At 36.2% G+C, this 18966-nt stretch overlaps 1 protein-coding gene across 2 annotated transcripts in view; it reads left to right on the forward strand.

Annotated features, from left to right (window-relative positions):
* The window catches only part of LOC141443370 (uncharacterized), a 64015-nt gene extending 51114 nt beyond the window's left edge, over positions 1–12901 (forward strand). The window contains exons 6-9 of one of the 2 annotated variants that reach the window (XM_074108610.1): positions 609–757; positions 6157–6337; positions 8731–8755; positions 11746–12901. In XM_074108610.1, the coding sequence (XP_073964711.1) occupies positions 609–757; positions 6157–6337; positions 8731–8755; positions 11746–11817 (427 nt within the window). In that variant the 3' untranslated portion in view covers positions 11818–12901. Of the gene's footprint in view, positions 1–608; positions 758–6156; positions 6338–8730 lie in introns of both variants that reach the window. The other variant, XM_074108608.1, reaches the window with a different exon arrangement.
* Positions 12902–18966: the final 6065 nt, after the last annotated feature.

Raw genomic sequence — 18966 nt, forward strand, 5'->3', positions numbered from 1 at the left:
TTGTTTGATTAATTGACAAAAGAATAACCTAACCGACAAAAAGTTTGAAACCCCCGACTTTGTCACGTGATTTCGATGAAACGTGTCTAAGAACCATCGCTAGAAAACCTGAATTCAAATAAAAAAGCCGCATTCAAATCGGTCCACCCGTTTAAGAGCTACGGTGCCACAGACAGACGCACACACAGACACACATAGCGGTCAAACTTATAACAGCCCTCTTTTCGCGTCGGGGTTAAAAATACGTGACTCTTTTTTTATCTAACTAACGGAGCTATTATTATATTTTTAGGAATGTAGCATATTGTGATTGGCAATAGATGACATATAGATGGCATATTAGGAGTATATTAAGTTGATTAGCTGTTTCCCGCGACTCCTTCCGCGTAGAATTTGTTTATCGCTATCTTGAGGGAGCAATTTTCAGGGATAAAAACTATCCTATGTACTTCCCCGGGCCTCAAACTATTTGTATACCGAATCTCATCTAAACCGGTTCAGCGGTTTAGACGTGAAGAGGTAACAAACAACAAACAGACTTACAAACTTTCGCATTATAATATCAGTGGGATTTATTGTTTTGTTCTAATCCTCTACCTTCTTCCCAGGTATAGTCCCCGGTACATGTTCTCTGGGCGCGTGTACCCCCGCTACCTGTCCGGTATGGGTTACGCCTTCTCGGCGCCCGCCGCCGCCGCCTTGTACCGGGCCGCCTTGCATCACCACTACTTCCATCTCGAGGACATCTACATCACTGGTGAGAGTTCTACCAGGCATGTTACGGAAGTGTCGTTTCCGGAAGAGTTTTTAGATTGGAGCTGGAGTCTGAGACGCGCGCAAACAAGTAGCTGTTGATGATGGAAAATGGGGGAGGCCTGTGTGCAACAGTGGACGTCCTATGGCCAATATGATGATGATAATGATGATGAAAATAGAAGTAGTAACATTATTCAAGTGCTTTAATTTCAGTTTAAGATAGGAGATAAAGAACGTCATTTTAGCCGAGAATTTTATTCCAACCGAGCCGCTGGCGGGGATTGATATGTCGAGGGTGAAATGGGTTTTACGAACGACTTATACACTCTAGTTAACACAACGATTGAACGTTTTTGTATGAATCTCGGGAATAACACAAATACTATTTTTAATTCCCATGGGAATTAAATTTATGAAATTAAATAAATATGAAATAAATGTATGAAATCGTAAAATATCAACCGTTATACTTAAAGTCATTGAATTTTGCATGAGTGTCCTTCAAGCGATTCCTATGAAAATTTAGTTGAAAACTGGAATTCTAATTCAACTGCTAAATCCAATACTTCACGCGAACGTGTTAGGATTGTAATTTTACATGAAAGAGGTTTGTAGTATTTAGTTTCATCTATGGTTTGTTTAGAAGATTTTCTGTTATGTCAGTTGGGTATGTCAAGTAAATAGAACTACCAGCTAAATATATTCAATAGTGTTACAGAAATCTTACTGTTTTATTGGTAGCTTGCTAAACTCTATCAGGTTATGGGCCCAGCATCAATAAAACTAGTAAAGAGCAGTGAAGTATATTTATCTCGGTATAAAATAAAGTGAAATATGAAGTGATTTTTTTTCCTGTCAATGGTGAAAATGGAAGTTTCAGGATTAAAAATGAATGTAGAGCGCTTTGATGGAAATAATTTTCGTCAGTGGAGGTTCCAAATTAAATGCGCATTACGAGCAAAGGGTATAGACATTAGTATGGAGAAACCGAAAGATACGAAAGAAATTGAAGAGTGGAAGAAAAATGACGGCGCGGCGATGTTTATTATAACGTCTGCAATGGATTACAGACAAATTGCGCTAATTGAAAATTGCGAGAATGCTAAGCAAATTATGGATAAGCTTGAATCGATTTATGAGCAAAAGTCCGAATTCAACAAAATGTTGGTCCATGAGAGATTCTATAACTACAAGATGAATCTGTCAGATGGTGTAGCACAACATATTTCTAAAGTCGAGAGCCTGGCACAACAGCTTAAGGATAGTGGTGAAACAATAAGCGAGACTGCTATTATTACTAAAATTATTAGTACTTTACCGTCAAAGTACCGCTCCCTAAGACAGGCGTGGATGTCGCTTGAGAAAACTCAGCAAACAATTCACAACCTCACTGCTCGACTCATGGATGAAGAAGCCAGTCTGACAGCTGAAGAACAAAACGAAGTGGCCCTTGTGACGGCCCAGGAGAAACAGAAACAGAGTCATGATGACGCTGCGAATACTCGTCAACGCTTTGTCTGCTATAATTGCAATAAGCGCGGCCATTTTGCTAGAGATTGTCGTGCAAGGAAACCAGGACCGAGACCTTTCAATTCCAATCAAGACAAGAGTAACATGGTAGCATTCCATGTAGTTGAGAATGCCTGTGCTGCCACTGATTGTAATGATGATGTTTGGTTACTAGATAGTGGAGCATCTGTACACATGACCTATAGAAAGGATTTCTTCCTGCATCTGCAAGAATATAGCAGTGGTTGCAACAGAATGGTGAAATTAGGGAATCAACTCGAACTTAAAGTAAAAGGCATTGGCACAGTGCTGATAAAGAAATGTCTTAATGGACAATGGGAGACTAATATTTTAAAAGAAGTTTTGTATATACCAGAACTTCGCAGGAACTTATTCTCTGAAGGAGCCGCCATGCGTTTAGGTTTTGTAATACTGAAGAAAGACATATCTGCACTGATCTATAAAGACGATGAAATAGTTTTAACTGCAACTCAAAAGTCGAATAATCTTTATGAAATGAATTTTAAAACAGTTATCAGTGCAAGTTGTAATACAGTTCAAGCCTCAGAAGGAAGTTTGAAGGTTTGGCATGAAAGACTTGGACACTTAAATGTGAAAGAAATAAGAAATATGATTAAAAATGGACAGCTTCAGTGCAACGAGAATGATTTAGAAAAATTTGTTTGTGAAGCTTGCATGTATGGAAAGCAAACCCGTATTCCATTCCGTAGTTCTCATCGAGGTGAGCTCGGCCCGGGAGACCTGGTCTACAGCGATGTCTGCGGGCCTATGAGTGAGTCTTCGGTGCAAGGTATGAGATATTTTGTCCTTTTTAAAGATGCAGCTTCGAGTTACTTGTATGTTTGCTTCATGAGGCACAAAACTGAGGTGTTGGATCATTTTAAAACATTTAACGCTATTGTACTTAACAAATTTGGTCATAACGTAGGCATCTTACACTCTGATAATGGCACAGAGTATGTCAATAATAATTTTAAAGAATTTCTTAATCAAAATGGAATTGTGCACGAGTGTACTGCACCGTACACACCTCAGCAAAATGGACGGGCAGAGAGAGAATTACGCACGATTGTTGAAAGTGCTCGTACAATGCTTTATGGACGCAGTTTGCCCATGAATCTGTGGGCAGAAGCCGTGGGTTGTGCGGTGTATCTGTTGAACAGGACATCTTCTAGCCAGACCCCGAATATATCACCAGTTGAAATCTGGTCGAGTGAAAAACCAAATTTACAACATCTGAAAATATTTGGATCAATTGGTTATGTTCATATTCCAGACGCATGTAGAACAAAATGGGAGAAGAAAAGCCAAAAGATGATTTTAGTAGGTTATGAAAATCAAAACTATAGAATGTTTGACCCTGACACAAATAAAGTAAGAATTTCTCGCGATGTAACTTTTGACGAAACTACTGATGTTTCTTTCAGTAAGGAACCTGTTACAATTGAGTTTGGTGAATCTTCTTGTGATAAGACCTCAGAGCAAAATCCAACTTTAGAAGAGCCGTCAAGCCCACAGTCACAAGAGGAAGGTGACACTAGTTATGAGAGTTTAAGAAGCAGTGATGAAAGTGACTTGAATTATGAACCTCCTCAAGCAGTACGTGACGCGCCAGGCGTTCCTACAATGACTCTACGACCTAGAAGGCCCATAAATTATGAGGCTAATTTGATTGAGTCCTACGAACCGCCCTCTTATGACGAGGCGATAAAATGCAAAGAGTCTGACAAATGGTTAGCAGCAATCAAAGAAGAGCTTAAAGCTCATGAAGAAAATAATACGTGGACTATCATAGACAAAACTGATAAAAAAGCAATTACGTCAAAGTGGATTTTTAAAATTAAGAAGAATAAAGACGGTAAAGTCGAGAAATATAAAGCACGACTGTGTGCTAGAGGGTTTAGTCAAGTTAAGGACATTGACTATTCTGAGACATTTGCGCCAACAACTAGATATGATTCAATCAGAATGTTATTAAGCATGGCTGCCAAATATAATTACGAAATAGTACAATTCGATGTAAAGACAGCATTCCTGTATGGAGACCTCGAAGAAGATATTGTGATGGAGATTCCAAAAGGAGTGTATGCTGAAGCTGGTAAAGTGTGCAAACTTAATAAATCTCTGTATGGACTCAAACAAGCGCCTCGGTGTTGGAACATTAAGTTCACCAGCTTTCTGAAATCATTCGGGTTTTTACAACTGGACTCAGATAGTTGTGTATTCAGCAGTCGTCTTAATAATGAAAGGGTGTTGTTAATACTTTACGTAGATGACGGGCTGATATTTGCTTCAAATAATGATACCCTTGATTTTGTTATTAAGTCACTTAAAACAACTTTTGATATAAAAGTTCTAGACTTGAATTGCTATGTTGGATTAGAGATAAGGAGAACTGAAAAGTCTATCCGTGTAAGTCAAACAAATTATATAGACCAGATTATAAAAAAGTTCAATATGTCTGGTGCTAGTGCTTGCTCTACGCCTATAGATTGCAATGTTGTATTGAAAAGCTCAGATGGAGAAGAGAAAGAGTCTGTCAGTTTTCCTTACAGGGAGGCAGTAGGTTCTTTGCTGTTTTTGGCTTTAGTCTCACGACCAGATATCTCGTATGCCGTAAATTTAGTTTGCCGGTATGTTAATAACCCGAACTCTAATCACGTGAAAGCAGTTAAGCAAATAATTCAGTATTTAATTGGAACAAGACATTTTGGAATAGAGTATAAAGGAAATGCTGATCTAGTGGGTTACTCAGATTCAGATTATGCTAGTGACGTAGAGTCAAGGAAGTCAACAACCGGTTATTTGTTTTTAATGAATAATGGACCAATCACTTGGACAAGCCGTAAGCAGCAAACCATTGCGTTATCCACTATGGAAGCTGAGTTCATGGCTGCTTGCGATGCCACAAAGGAACTCCTATGGCTCAAGCAGTTCTTGTATGAGTTAGGAGAGCACCAAAATTCTATAAAGCTTTTTGTAGATAATCAAGCCGCTATACGATTAATTTGCAATCCGGTATATCACCAGAGATCAAAACACATTGATGTAAGGTACAAGTTTATTAGAGAAAAGGTTGAGCAAGGAACATTGACAGTAGAATACATTGAAAGCTCTAGCCAGTTGGCAGATTTTTTAACAAAAGCACTTCCTTGTCAAAAGTTCTCTATTAATAGAAACCGAGTTTTATGTTTAACGACGAATGGGTCTAATTAAATAGTGGGAGGTCAGTTTTGTCCATACCTAACTGGATTGTGTTTTACCTTATATTTTATTGTTGTTTTTCATTAGAAGAATACATTGTCAATATGTTTTATTTACTTGATGTAAAATTAGTGGGAGTGTTAGGATTGTAATTTTACATGAAAGAGGTTTGTAGTATTTAGTTTCATCTATGGTTTGTTTAGAAGATTTTCTGTTATGTCAGTTGGGTATGTCAAGTAAATAGAACTACCAGCTAAATATATTCAATAGTGTTACAGAAATCTTACTGTTTTATTGGTAGCTTGCTAAACTCTATCAGAACGAAGGCAAAGATTAGTATCCTACTAATAGTTTGTGAAAATGTTAGAATGTTTGTATTCAATCACGTCTAAACTGCTGAACCGATTTAGATGAAATTCGGTGTACAGATAGGACTCTGGGGAAGCATTTAGGATGGTTTTTATTCCGGAAAATTTCATAGTTCCCGCGGGATAGCGAAAAACGAATACTACGCGGACGGAGTCGCGGGTAACAGGCTAGTTACTTAACTGAAGACTGTACAGTCACCAGCACCAATATCTGATACAACAAAGCGTGCACCGATAAATTTTGGACGCTCCGCTATCTATACACGTAGACGACTTTATACGTAGACGATTATTCCAGGCATGTGCGCGGTGCGAGCTAACCCCCTGATCCCGCCGCGCGACGAGCCCCTCTTCTCGTACACGCTGGCGCCGCCGCGGCCCGCCTGCCACGCGCATGCGCACGCCACCGCGCACCGCGTGTCGCCCGCTGCGCTGAGGCACACCATCAAGCGGCTGCTAGACCCCAACAAGGTCGACCAGTAAGTATACCGACTGCTTTGCTTGTTTCACTGTTGACTTCCAAAAGCCACCTAAGGATGGTGATAATAAAGGATAGAAGGGAAGTGATTACTGTGTTACCGTGTGCGCTAACGCACATCATCATGCGGCTTTTAGATCCCAACAAGGTCGATCGGTGAGTATACCGACTACTCTGTTTGTTTCACTGTTGACTCCCAAAAGCCACCTAAGGTTGGTGGTAATAAAGAAAAAACCGGCCAAGAGCGTGTCGGAGACGCCCAAGATAGGGTTCCGGAGCAATTACAAAAAATCAAGTAATATTTTTTCTAAGGATTTCGTATTGGGTACGGAATCTTCCAAGTTTTCGTATATTTTATACCTTAGGTTGCTATTTACTCTTAAACTATTACTATTTCTCAATCAATCTTAGCCGTTATTATTTTTCATGGTGAAATTGATATACTTACTACCATCCTGAATTTTTTCAAATTTTTCCACCCAACAGTTAAGATTTTAGGGACGGGGGGACGACGACGCTCGACTTTAATGAAAATTTGCACTTTCAAGTTTAATATTTTGCAAACAGATCACTGAATTGATAAATCGTTAAGGCAACTCCCAATGGTTTTAAAACACCTCTAACTGAAGGTCTCTGAGCATAGCCGCGGACAGACAGACAGACAGACAAACGGACAGACATGGCGAAACTATAAGTAGTTGACTACGGAACCCTAAAAAGGGAAAGACTGAAGTATAATAACTAACGATCAATGACTGAATACTGTGTGTTATCGTCTGAGTTAACAAACATCATCAGGCGGCACAGGCAGGCAGGGTTTCACTGTTGACTTCGAAAAGCTATCAAACTTTGGCGGCTGCTAAATTTCAACGGAGTCAGCCAAGTGAGTATACCATCTTCTTTATGTGTTTGACGCTTGATTCCCAAAAGCCACCAAAACACGGAGCTTTGAAAAGAAAATACTGAATGCGTCTTAGTGTAGTTTCACATAGGCCGCTAAAATAAAGAGAAGATAGAGTATAATATGCAGCATTCAGTATTTAAATGCCACCCGCAATGTGTTTGAGCACAATCAGGTAGCTGTTGGAAATTTGGAATAGGTTGACGTGTATTTCAGTACTTTGATCGTTTTTACAGTTGGTTCCCAAATACCGCCCCAGTGCGGTGATTACTGAGCACAGTAGCAAACTGAGATTAGATCCACTGACGTGGCAGTTATTGCTTAACAAAGCCTAACGGCAAACGTTACTACTTGCTTAATGTTTTCTACTGTTTATACCCAATTACCCACTGAGGAAGGGTATATGAAGAGTAATACAGGTAGTGAACATCATACTACACTTTGCTCTAAACCGGCCATTATACTATAACAAAGTTGAAAGAGTCCCACCAATTTGATTTGTTTGACTACTCGTCCCCAGAGGCCACCAAAATGTGGAGTGTCATGTGTATAAACAACTCTTTGGATTCAATGCTTATTGTTCGTTGACTATTGGAGAAAGGCATTAAAAGAATAATAATATAATAATATTCTGTCCCGAACTGGTAGTTTTCTATTTTTGTGTATGTTATAATAAAATTACCCTCAGTTCGGTGTGTATTTTAACATAGGCCTTCTCCAACTGCCTCCATTGGACTCTGTCGGCTGCAACTCTAGTCCAGTATGGTCCCAGGGTTAGGCGGAAATCATCTTCCCATCTTCTTATTGGACGTCCCCGTTATCTGTTTCCATCTCTGGGGTACTAAAGTGTTACCTGCTTGCTCCATTTATCTGCTTTACAACGTAACATGTGACCCGTACATCCCCATAAATAATATTAATGTTTTTCAACGATGACATTTTTGCCATGAAGCACTTGTCTCACCGCCAGCGAGGAAACGATTGGCTATCGACTATTCTCGCTCAAGAAACGAACAAAAATATAAGATCCTGTGTGAGTAAAAGAGACGCATATATTAATAGTTGATCGCTGGCTGTTCACACTGTCGGCGAGAACTCGCTCTTACATCTTTTGTCGCAGCGACAAGAGCTATAAAACTCGCTGAGCTATAGATACTCGCTCAGCGATGTCAGCTTGGCGGCCGCCCCGCACGAGCGAGTCGAGTGGAGCGAGTAATCGCCCGTCGCACGCGAACACTCGCTTACAGCCGAGCGACAAAACTACACTCGCTTCTCGCTGCTCGCCCACTCGTTTCTAGTTACTCGCTCTACTCGCTTCTCGCTCATCGTCGGCGGTGGGACAAGTGCCGAAACCAGAATTGATTAGAAATTATTTTTTTAAGATCAAAAAGGGAACGACTACCTTTCATTTGTGTTAAAACTCTTAAAATCCTCAGCGGCAGCTAGTTTTGGATCTGTATTCAAAAATATATTTAAAACATATTTTGTTTCAGATGTGAAAGAATGAGACTAACCCAGGTAAGAAGAGACCGAATGCGGCCGAAGGCGCGACCCAAAAGCAAACGCCTGTCTAAAGTGTCGCCCCCTAAGTTATAGACAACTAACTACTTGTTGACGCCACTTTAAAAATGTACAACGCAATTTTTTCAGATGTTCGAAATGTTATTAGTAATAAACAGAGTTCTGTATAGATCTTCTATAGTGATTTTTAATAAATATAGCTAATGTTTGCAACTTCGTCCGTCTCCTTGGGGATCTTTGCTTAATCCGGAATAAAAAGTAGCGTAAGTTGATCAAGGATAGATATTTTAAAAAATCTGTTTAAGATATACCCGAAAGACGGCCAAGCAAACGAACAAAAGTTACCACTTTAGTATTTTTGGTGATAGTATGTTTGTACATGTTACAGTGGCGACAACATTTTAAGGAAATATTGGCCTTTTGTATAAAGAGGTGGTAGTGGGCGAAATAGCTAACTTAAGTGTCCTTTTTTTTAGATTTACCCGTAAGAATGAGATGCCAAAATAGTTTTTTTTAGTAGCCATTTGTGAAATAATTTGTGTTGTATGAGCCTCAGGAGTGTCATGCTCCAGCTGGCAGCTTTTTTTTTATTTATAATTACTCGGTTTAGTAAGAGTACTTGAAAAAAAAAATTATAGTGTGTCAAATGAAATTTTCTATTGAAATATAAAAACATTCACACATTTAGTTAGGAAGAGCGTACATGGAATGACGTCTAAGTTTAAACTAAACATCCTCAGTTTGACATTAGTACTAATCTTTTTATACTCAAACGAACGATTCGTTTTACGTATCCATTTCTTTTAGAATCTCATTTACAAGTGTTTAGGTTTAAAGTTCGTAGGGATTTCTATTTTTTAAGTTTTCCAGATAGTTTTAAGTTCAGTGTCGTGACACTTGGAAAAACTTATCAAGTGCAAGTCGGACTCGCTCACCGAGGGTTCCGTGCCTGGTAACACTATTCAATTTGAAAAATATGGATGAATCTGATGTTGGTCTAAAGATGGCATGATTATTGATTAATAGACAAACTTGTCAGTGCAGTTGTATAATCCAATCTTCCGTACACCGATACACGTTCGTTTTATAGTGTCATATAATTACTTAAGCCTTTAACCGCCATGGTCTGAATTATTACACAAATTATCCAGCTCATTTCGCCGCAGTCTTATAATTAAGACTAAATGTCATGTAGTTTCGGTGTAGGTGGCGATACGGGCACGTACGAACGAAAACGTATTGGCGGTTTAAAGGTTAATGGTTACTGGCACATGAGGTACCTATACAATCTTAGTTCTCTAATCTAGCAATGCTTCGCCATCCTCTTTTGTTGCGGGAGTCTAATGGTGGTGGTGTTTACTTCCCATAAAAAGAATTAATCCCTTGGTCGTTTTCCACCTCTTGAGTCTCATGAATATTTGTAAACTGGTTCGATAATTATATGAGATTTTATGTCGATTCAGTTTTTGTAATTTTTTCAAAAAAGGAAAAGTCTAAAGCTCACAGAGCCTCAGGAGCCACTTGTTTATTTTTGACATTAACAACTAACTTTATGTATATTAGTGGTTTCTCATATGCCACCGAAGTAGAGGGACGAAAGAGTATAATAAGTAGTGTACAGGAACTAAGTCTTTATTTACTATTGTTTTGTGGCATGCTAAGTCTAGCTAGACAAACTTTTTAAAACTTCCCAGAACAAAATGGAACGCAGCCCTCGGGTGAGTCGCTTAATCGGTGTTTTTTGCGTGCAATTTATTAATTATATTTTTTTTCACGACACTGCTTGAAAATTAGATAACCTGTCATGACACTTCTTCGCAGTGGTCGTGAAAAGCACAATGTTTAGTCTCGGCCAAAAGTGCAATAGATGAACTCGTATTATCGAAGTTCAAACTAACTCGTTCATCTATTGCTTACTTTCCAGCCTCTACAACAATGTACTAGTAATATTAACTAACTAAAAAAACTTGTTTTTTCCCATACTCGTTTATATATCAGAAGCGATCAAATCAAATCGTGTTTTTGTACAGTTATTATAAAATTTGACCTGTTATCATATCTAACGAATTTAAACATTTTTTTAGGAAAGGAATCGAAATACATTAAATCTGAATAAAACTCCGTCTTCAACTAAATATAAATAACTCTTTGTAATATAAATTTAATATACGCATATAATAATGGCCAATAGGACATATAAAAATGACGTTGTAAATACGAAATGGTGCATGTTCATGTTATTTTTCACTTCTGACATAGATTAACAAATGTCGTAAGCGACAAAATAGTCCACATTTTTGTTGTAAAAGACGTGCATTCATTATGAGCCGAAATGAAAAACAAACTCTCTTTTTTAACTAGTCTAAGCCGATCTGTTGTTCATAAGTTTCCTAATCAATAATAAAACTAATTATACGAGTATACTATCAAATGCACGTTTATATATATTTTTGTGTGAAAAATCTACAACAACCTAAGTACTACACACATGTTTATTACGGCACTTTTTTCATACAGGTGCTCTGAAATATCTGTGTACTTCACTCGCAAATATCCCAAACCACAAATTTTACCGGTAGCATCGCAAGCGTGGGCGCATGTTTAGTTTTTGCTTATTTTGCTTCCACTTCCTTTCCTGGACGTTTCTATATAAAGTTGTAACCTGAGTTTATCTCTCAAGTTTGAACAATATTGGGAGGTAGACTGCCCCCAAAATATTGTATGGATGTGTCCGCTCCGTTACGAAAATTATAAAAAAACACGGACACATCCATACAATATTTTAGGGACACATCTGGAGACCCTGTTTTTACAGCTCGGAATCATGGCCTGTGTCTACCTCCCAAATTTTGTTGAAATCGGAGAGTTAAATTCAGGGTACAACATTAAATTGAAATGCCCTCCTTCGACGCCTTAAGGGAGTACACAGATGTTTCCGATACTATACATATTTTTTTATTTTACATTATATTTTTCGTCCCTTTCAGATGAAAGAGCCCCAACATAGGCTATATGTGTTATACAAGTACCTACGATTGCTCGTCACTACCGAATGCTAAAACATGTGGTATAGTCAAATATTAACCCAATAAATTTAGTAATGAAATTGTTGATTCCATTGTATTATGAGTAAAAATAAACGTTCACTTTGTTTGGAACTAAATGTTGTTATAAAATGAACTTTTAATTTTATTCGTTATGTGATAGAAAGACTGACTAACATATATACTTTATGCTAGCTACGCCATTGCTCAGTATGTCTTAAGTTTCCAAATTGTTATGCTCAGATATTTTTCTGTTTTTATAAAGTGGAAAAAATAAGATGCTTTTGTGAAACCAAATCCCTCTGACCCTATTCAATCAATTCAATCGAATTTGTTTATATTTTACTGTAATAGTACACAAATTTACTTAAACTCCGGTTTCAGTCCGTCCGTTTGTCAATGGACTGTATATTTTGAACCATAATTAATAGAAGTTCGAAACTTACACAGACACACAGAGTACATTTAAATATTCTTCTTTTAGCCGCCATAAAACTAATAATGAAAATAAAATAATAAAGATTGTGTGGCGATAGGGAAACCTTTGTGTTCGCGATTTCTATTAGCAATTAGTATTTTTTTTGGAAAACATAATTATGTAATTTTATATACGTATGAAGTAATAGATCTAGTGTCTTTTTTAAATGGCCTCAATCTTAGCCTATGAAGGGAGCTATCGGATTTTTTATTTTTACAATATTCTATAATAATCAGTATTTACGAAGACTTTCTTTTTGATGTTTTTACCTTTTTTCATCTGTCACTGCAAGTAGCAAAGTTTTACACGCACCAATTTAACACATTTAATTCTGAATGTAAAATTTTAGATTGTAAGTATTTGCTAGCTCGTATAACATGATACTACTCGACAGATATTTCGATAATACTAGTTTTTGTAGCTTTTGACTAGAAATTCTCATTTTTTTCTTAACCTGTAGTTGGCCCTGACACAGATATCGATCAGATTTAATTGTATTTATCGGTAATCAACCGCTAAGCACGATATGTATGTAAAATGTGTTATTCGTTTCGATTTATTACTCCGACTCATGTCTGTAGTTTTTTAACATCTCATTGCATTATTTTTAGTGTTAGTTAATATTTTTTTCACAGTTAAATTCATAAATAATTATCAAAATAAACAACAGTGTGTGAAACCAACGTTGAGTTTTACACACAATGCCGAACATACGCGACCGAAGTTACGCGGCTGGTTTTACGTTCCGACGTTTTGGCTGATACGACACACTATAATAGGGAATATTCCGCAAAGTCCTGCGCAGGGGGCGACACTAGAACAAACCGTTAACAAACCGCCATGACAACGTCAGTTCTCTTTATAGTTTGTCGCCATGATGGATTATGCAAGACATATTTATTAGTAACAAAATAACATGATATTTACATCGATAGTAACGATAGAGCTATATTTCCAAAAATTTAATTAAAAAAAATTGAAATAATATGATGTTACGGCTTTAATGCTTAAATGATATTGTAACGGATAACTCACGTCTTAAATCGAGTTTAGCTCGACATGTTTCGGGCTAATTCGTAGCCCTTCTTCATAGGAGCAACGCGACTCGGCGGCTGCCGCAACACGCGCACGCAACTACAGTCGCTTGTGATGAAACATGTCGGGCTAAACTCGACGTGAGTTATTCGTTACAATATCATTTATTATGGCTTCCTACGGGCATTTAAAAGACATTCAAAACACTGTTTACGATTTTTGTTAGTGCTGCATTCTGACGGCAGAACATTGCAGTAATGTTCCCTATTAGGTATGTAACTGAGTAGTGTAATGCTGTTTCAATTACGAGCAATACATTCTCTGAAATAACGCTGCGCTTTGGCGTGACCTGTGCAACATTGTGCGCAAGATATGTTGTAAATTCGGCAAATGATAGACAGAGATAGCATTGCAGGCGGAATCATGTCGAATTTCTGTCATGAGTTAATTAATTGTGCTGAAACTTTTCAAAAATAAGTAACACGAAGTTTACGCCAGTTTTTTTTTTATCGGTAAGTATCATGGAATACGGGTTATAACTAGATTTTATCAAGTGATGTTAGTGCCTTTGAATCATGTATGTTTTATTAGTTATTTTTCTATTTTTAACGATCGTACTTATTTTTGTAAATGTGCTTTAATATTTTTAAAACAAAGTATATAATTTTACGCAAAAAGAGATTTTTATAATTTATTTTTCATTCATTAAAATTAAATTGATTCATGTTAACAAAAAATGGTTGTATAATATGACTCATGAATCGTGCTTGAATCTATTGAAATCTCAAGTTTTTTTTTAAAAATAGTTGAAATTAAAAGAGGAATTGATGTTTTCGTGCAAAATTATACGTCAAAATAGTAGCACGTACAAAGTCAGTGTCTTTCTCATGAAAATTTAACTTTTTTGCGAATTTTTAAATTATGATTGGTTATTTGGAGTCTTTTTGTATTTTTTATTTCAACTCCAAATTTGTTACTTTTACGGGTATCCCGTGAAACCATATCGAAATACAAACTGAGACATGGATGCACAGAAAAACCAGAAAAAGAGACCAGCGCTGGGAATCGAACCCAGGTCCTCAGCAATCCGTGCTGCGTGCTTTAACCCCTACACCACCGCTGGACAAGCCCAGCGGTGGTGTAGGGGTTAAAGCACGCAGCACGGATTGCTGAGGACCTGGGTTCGATTCCCAGCGCTGGTCTCTTTTTCTGGTTTTTCTGTGCATCCATGTCTCAGTTTGTATTTTCGAATTTTTAAAGCTTTTATTTTGTATAATCGGTGTTAGTTAGGCTTTACTTGCATTATTTGCTTTACATTTATCAGCATGAAATCATATTTTTTTTATGTCGTAAGGGACAATATTTAGAGTTTAGTCGAAAATCAAAAAGTTTTAATATATCGACCATGTCTGGTGGCTCAGCACTTTTTGCTGCATATATGCAACATACAAAATATCAAATATTTATCTCATAGTCTAACTAAGGTTATATTCAATGAATTTTAATGCTTTGCATGTTTGTTTGTCCCTTGCGGCATTAGATGTAACACGTATTGTATTTTTTTTATCGTTTTGTTATTAATCTATGTGCTCAAATAACATTATATATTTTACTAAAATATTATCAAAACTTATGAACTTTGTTGCAATATTATTTTGTCTTACTTTAATGTTGTAAACGCCTGTTCGTGAATGTTTTATTGTATGCATTTTGAATATATTCTACTGGCCAGTTTATAAGTGTTATTGTGTCGGTAAGATATAGATAAACGAAAGCTTTATCATAAATCTTTTAATATATGAAATTGAGATTGTTTCTATGTTTACCGAATACATAGCGTTGTTGAAAAAAAAGGATGATATGTATTAAAAATGTGGCAACGTATTATTAATAGTTTAATATTGAACAGTCACTTGCATTCATATCAGCTACAGCGGAGCGTGCATTAATATCTAACACGTCCTTCCGGCGCTAGAAATAGAGTCGTATCAGATATTTATAGACGCTTGTTGTGTCAGATATTGGAGCTGGTGACTGAACAATCGGTCCACCATTCCATACTTATTTCTTACTGTTTGAAGTTTCATAAAAAAAAATACTAGAAAACTATTCATCCTAGAATTGATTTGTCTCATGCCTCCTGATAAGAACGAATAATTATAGCTTATAATAATGCTTCGGATACAACATTTAATATAAATCAATAGATATATTATAATAACCAACCAAATGAACTATAACATTGGGGAAGTGTGAACGCATGGACATTTATATATATTATTATTTTATTGCCTTTTCTGTTCCTATTTTATTTAAATATACCCTTTTAATCACAAATTACCGCTATTATATTTGTAAAAACATTTTAAACTGTTATTTTGAGTCTAACCAAAAAGTCATGCTTCATTTAAAACAAATGATTTTGTTGTCAAAGCATACGTACGCAGTCCTACGTAAGGAATCATTATTATATTTTATAAACAGTGGCGCCTCAAACATTCTTAAAGAATATCCATGAGTGCTCTGCTCTATCCATATTTGTAAGAGTTCATTCTAATACAAAACAATATCTTTACAGGTCTGTCAAAAAATCTAGAGTTTTTATAGTATAACTTTATATTTTAAATGAAAACTTACTTTGAATCTGGAGTTCTTGACTACAAACCTCCACCATCTGCTTTTCAATTGACAGTAGTTTTGACAGACCTGTGACTGTCAAATTAGAAAGATCTGTAGGGAGAGTGGATAAAGTAATCCTTCGCAGACAAGCGTGCAACAGTTAGTTATATAGGTATTTTTTTAAGCCCACCCTTACGGGCTCTGTTCAAAATGTCGCTATAGCAAAAACCAGACACATTATTGTTAAACACACGCAAGTACGTATTTCTCTGTCTAATCTTAAATTTCAAACCTTTATAACCTTGTTGGATTACTAATGTATGGGCAAAAAACTTTTCCCAGAGTATCACATCCCAAAATATTTTACTCAAATTGTCATTTGGCAAAAAAATCATTTGTTAAAACAACTTATCGCAATTTTACAGTTAGCAAATTCTTTTTGGCAAATTATTGTTTCTAAAATAAATGTTTCATATTACCAAGTATCATTTAGTCAAATGTATCGTTTGGCATAAAGCACTCTTCCCAAATTTTTGCATGGCATAATAACCTACTTTTCTGGTAGCAGTTCGTTTCTGTGGGGGACGCAGGTTCTAACCTAACCTAACCTACTTTTCTGATAGCAGTTCGTTTCTGTGGGGGTGCAGTTCTAACCTAACCTACTTTTCTGGTAGCGGTTCGTTTCTGTGGTTGGTTAAGGTTAAGTGTCATTTTGAGCAATCATTTTTTTGTAATATAATATTAGCCAAAAGAAAACGTTTGCTTAATAAACGTTTGTAATAATAAAAGTTGACAATGTAAAATTATGCTAAATGATAATTTAACCAAATGAATAAAATGCGAAATTTTATTATGCTAAAGATTCATTTGGGAAATGAAACTACTGCGATAAGTTTTTTGGGAAGTGAAATTTGGCTTGACTTTGTTATTTGTAAAGAAAGGTAGCTTAAAAATTGTTTCTCTATTCGATAACAGGCATTGTGTAGTTTTAATTTATAAAACATAGTCAAATATCGTGTTGCAGCTACCTAGTTTTCGCAGCATAGTGTACATATTCCGTTTTATTTCTGTGTCGTCTAAGTTACACTAAAAAGATTTTTACTCCGAAAGATATTCGTTCAAACTTGTCTCCGGTTTTTCGCCTCACTAGTGGCTTATCATCAACTACACTGCCTTCCTAAGCCAAAAGGCGCTATCTCAGAAAAAACGATTTTGAGTTATACCATTTGTGTGATGCAGAATCATAAGCTACACAATAGTATTAATAACTCTAAAAAAAAGTTTTTTTTTTGAGATATCGCCTTTTGGGTTAGGTGGGCAGTATAATAAATATTTTTCATGTATGATGTATCCCTGCAGATGCTAAATTGTCCGAAGGTTTGTGATGCTCTAAATATATATCATTAAAAAAATCTAGCCATTCCACTTCAAAATTTTATAAATCGTAAGTTTTGTCTTATAAAGTAATTCCAAAACTAAAAGTTTGTAATGTTAAAACGTTGTGACGGTTCTAACATGTTAGAGATAGTTGTCTCGTTGTCGTACCCACGCAATGTTTAAATGGAATTAAAATAGAATAGACTCACGTACTTACTACATGTATGTAGGTATACATGTTTGGGACCGATTCATGGTTCTTTATCAAGGTGTGCTCTAATTGTTAGCTAGAGTGCGCACAAATACATTTACACCTTGGCTACATGATAAACTACCCTCGTTTTCTTTTACTTCATTATTTAAAAATTTAGCTATCTGTTCGAGCACACCTTGACAAAGGACTACAGATTAATCCGAAACATGTAACGCATACTTAGACTACAAATGCGTGAGTGATATGTCTGAGCTTCGCGGTAGTTTTATATCGGAAATTAAAATAATTCCTTAGGAACGGTTTTGTATCAAAAAAACTAAGGAATTTAAGTAATGTCTGTGTGTACGACAATATTCTGATAAAACCGTCATAATGTCAAAAAGGTTGTAGAAAATAAATCTCTGAGGCCATGTTAAAGTGTAGGTTTAAATAAAAAAATAGATAGGCAACGTCCGAAAGGTTCCGATGCATTTTGAACTGCCAAAGTTTTACCTTGCATTATAACTTTTAAACATCGTAAGCGAGATGTTCGTATCAATTTGTCGTAAAGGACATTTTTATAAATGATAGTGGTTTGGCTGTTACAACAGTTTTTATTGAGGAATCCGTTACGATGTTTAAAAGTTATACACGTTGTTTGTTAGTTGTAAAGGTTATGAAATTTGATACGGAATTAGATTGGTATTGGTAAAGAACTCAAGTAAAGCCACTTGTATGTACTAGTTGTGCACAGACAGATGTGACTCAAGTCATCTTTCTAATCCAAATCGTCGTTTTGTCTATACGACACATTAATGCTACATACAAGGGCCTCGAGTTTCTTCACCTAAATGGGTAGGTTAAGTGTTAAAAATGGTAGTTTGGGTGTTCAAAATGCGTCGCCCTTAGAGCCTTGTAAAATAGTTATTTTTCATACTTGTAAAGTGTTGCAATATAAAGAAATTATAAAAGAGTTAGCTTTTGCCTTCAAAAGAGTCCCTAACGCATAGTGTTCCACATTGTGATGAATTTTATAAATAAAAAAACGAATAGATTTTTTATGTTTTATTTGATATCCCCCTAGAAATAGTACAAAAATGTGATATAGTAAATATTAAGTATTACTTTGAACCCTTTATTCATATATAGTTACCTACTCTTCTGTTATAACTAAATATTTTGTCTATGCTTAGCAAAGCTAAATGTTAAAGTGATAGATAAAGACAAACGAATGTTAACCCCTCGTATACTGAAGTAAAAAGTCTTCTAGTCTGGTTTGTCTATAAAATAACAACAATTTTTCAGACGAATATGATAAGTGGTAAAAAAGAGCATAGGTACTTAAAACTTTATAAGCTTTTTTTGGTGATTATACTTGCACTGATTTTAAGTCGATCCGATTGCGCGAAATTTGACATGCCTGATTTTAAGACAATTTGCATATGCTCACGAACATTACAAG

Source organism: Choristoneura fumiferana, chromosome 27 (genome assembly GCF_025370935.1).
Source record: "Choristoneura fumiferana chromosome 27, NRCan_CFum_1, whole genome shotgun sequence".
Classification (NCBI taxonomy): Eukaryota; Metazoa; Arthropoda; class Insecta; order Lepidoptera; family Tortricidae; genus Choristoneura; species Choristoneura fumiferana.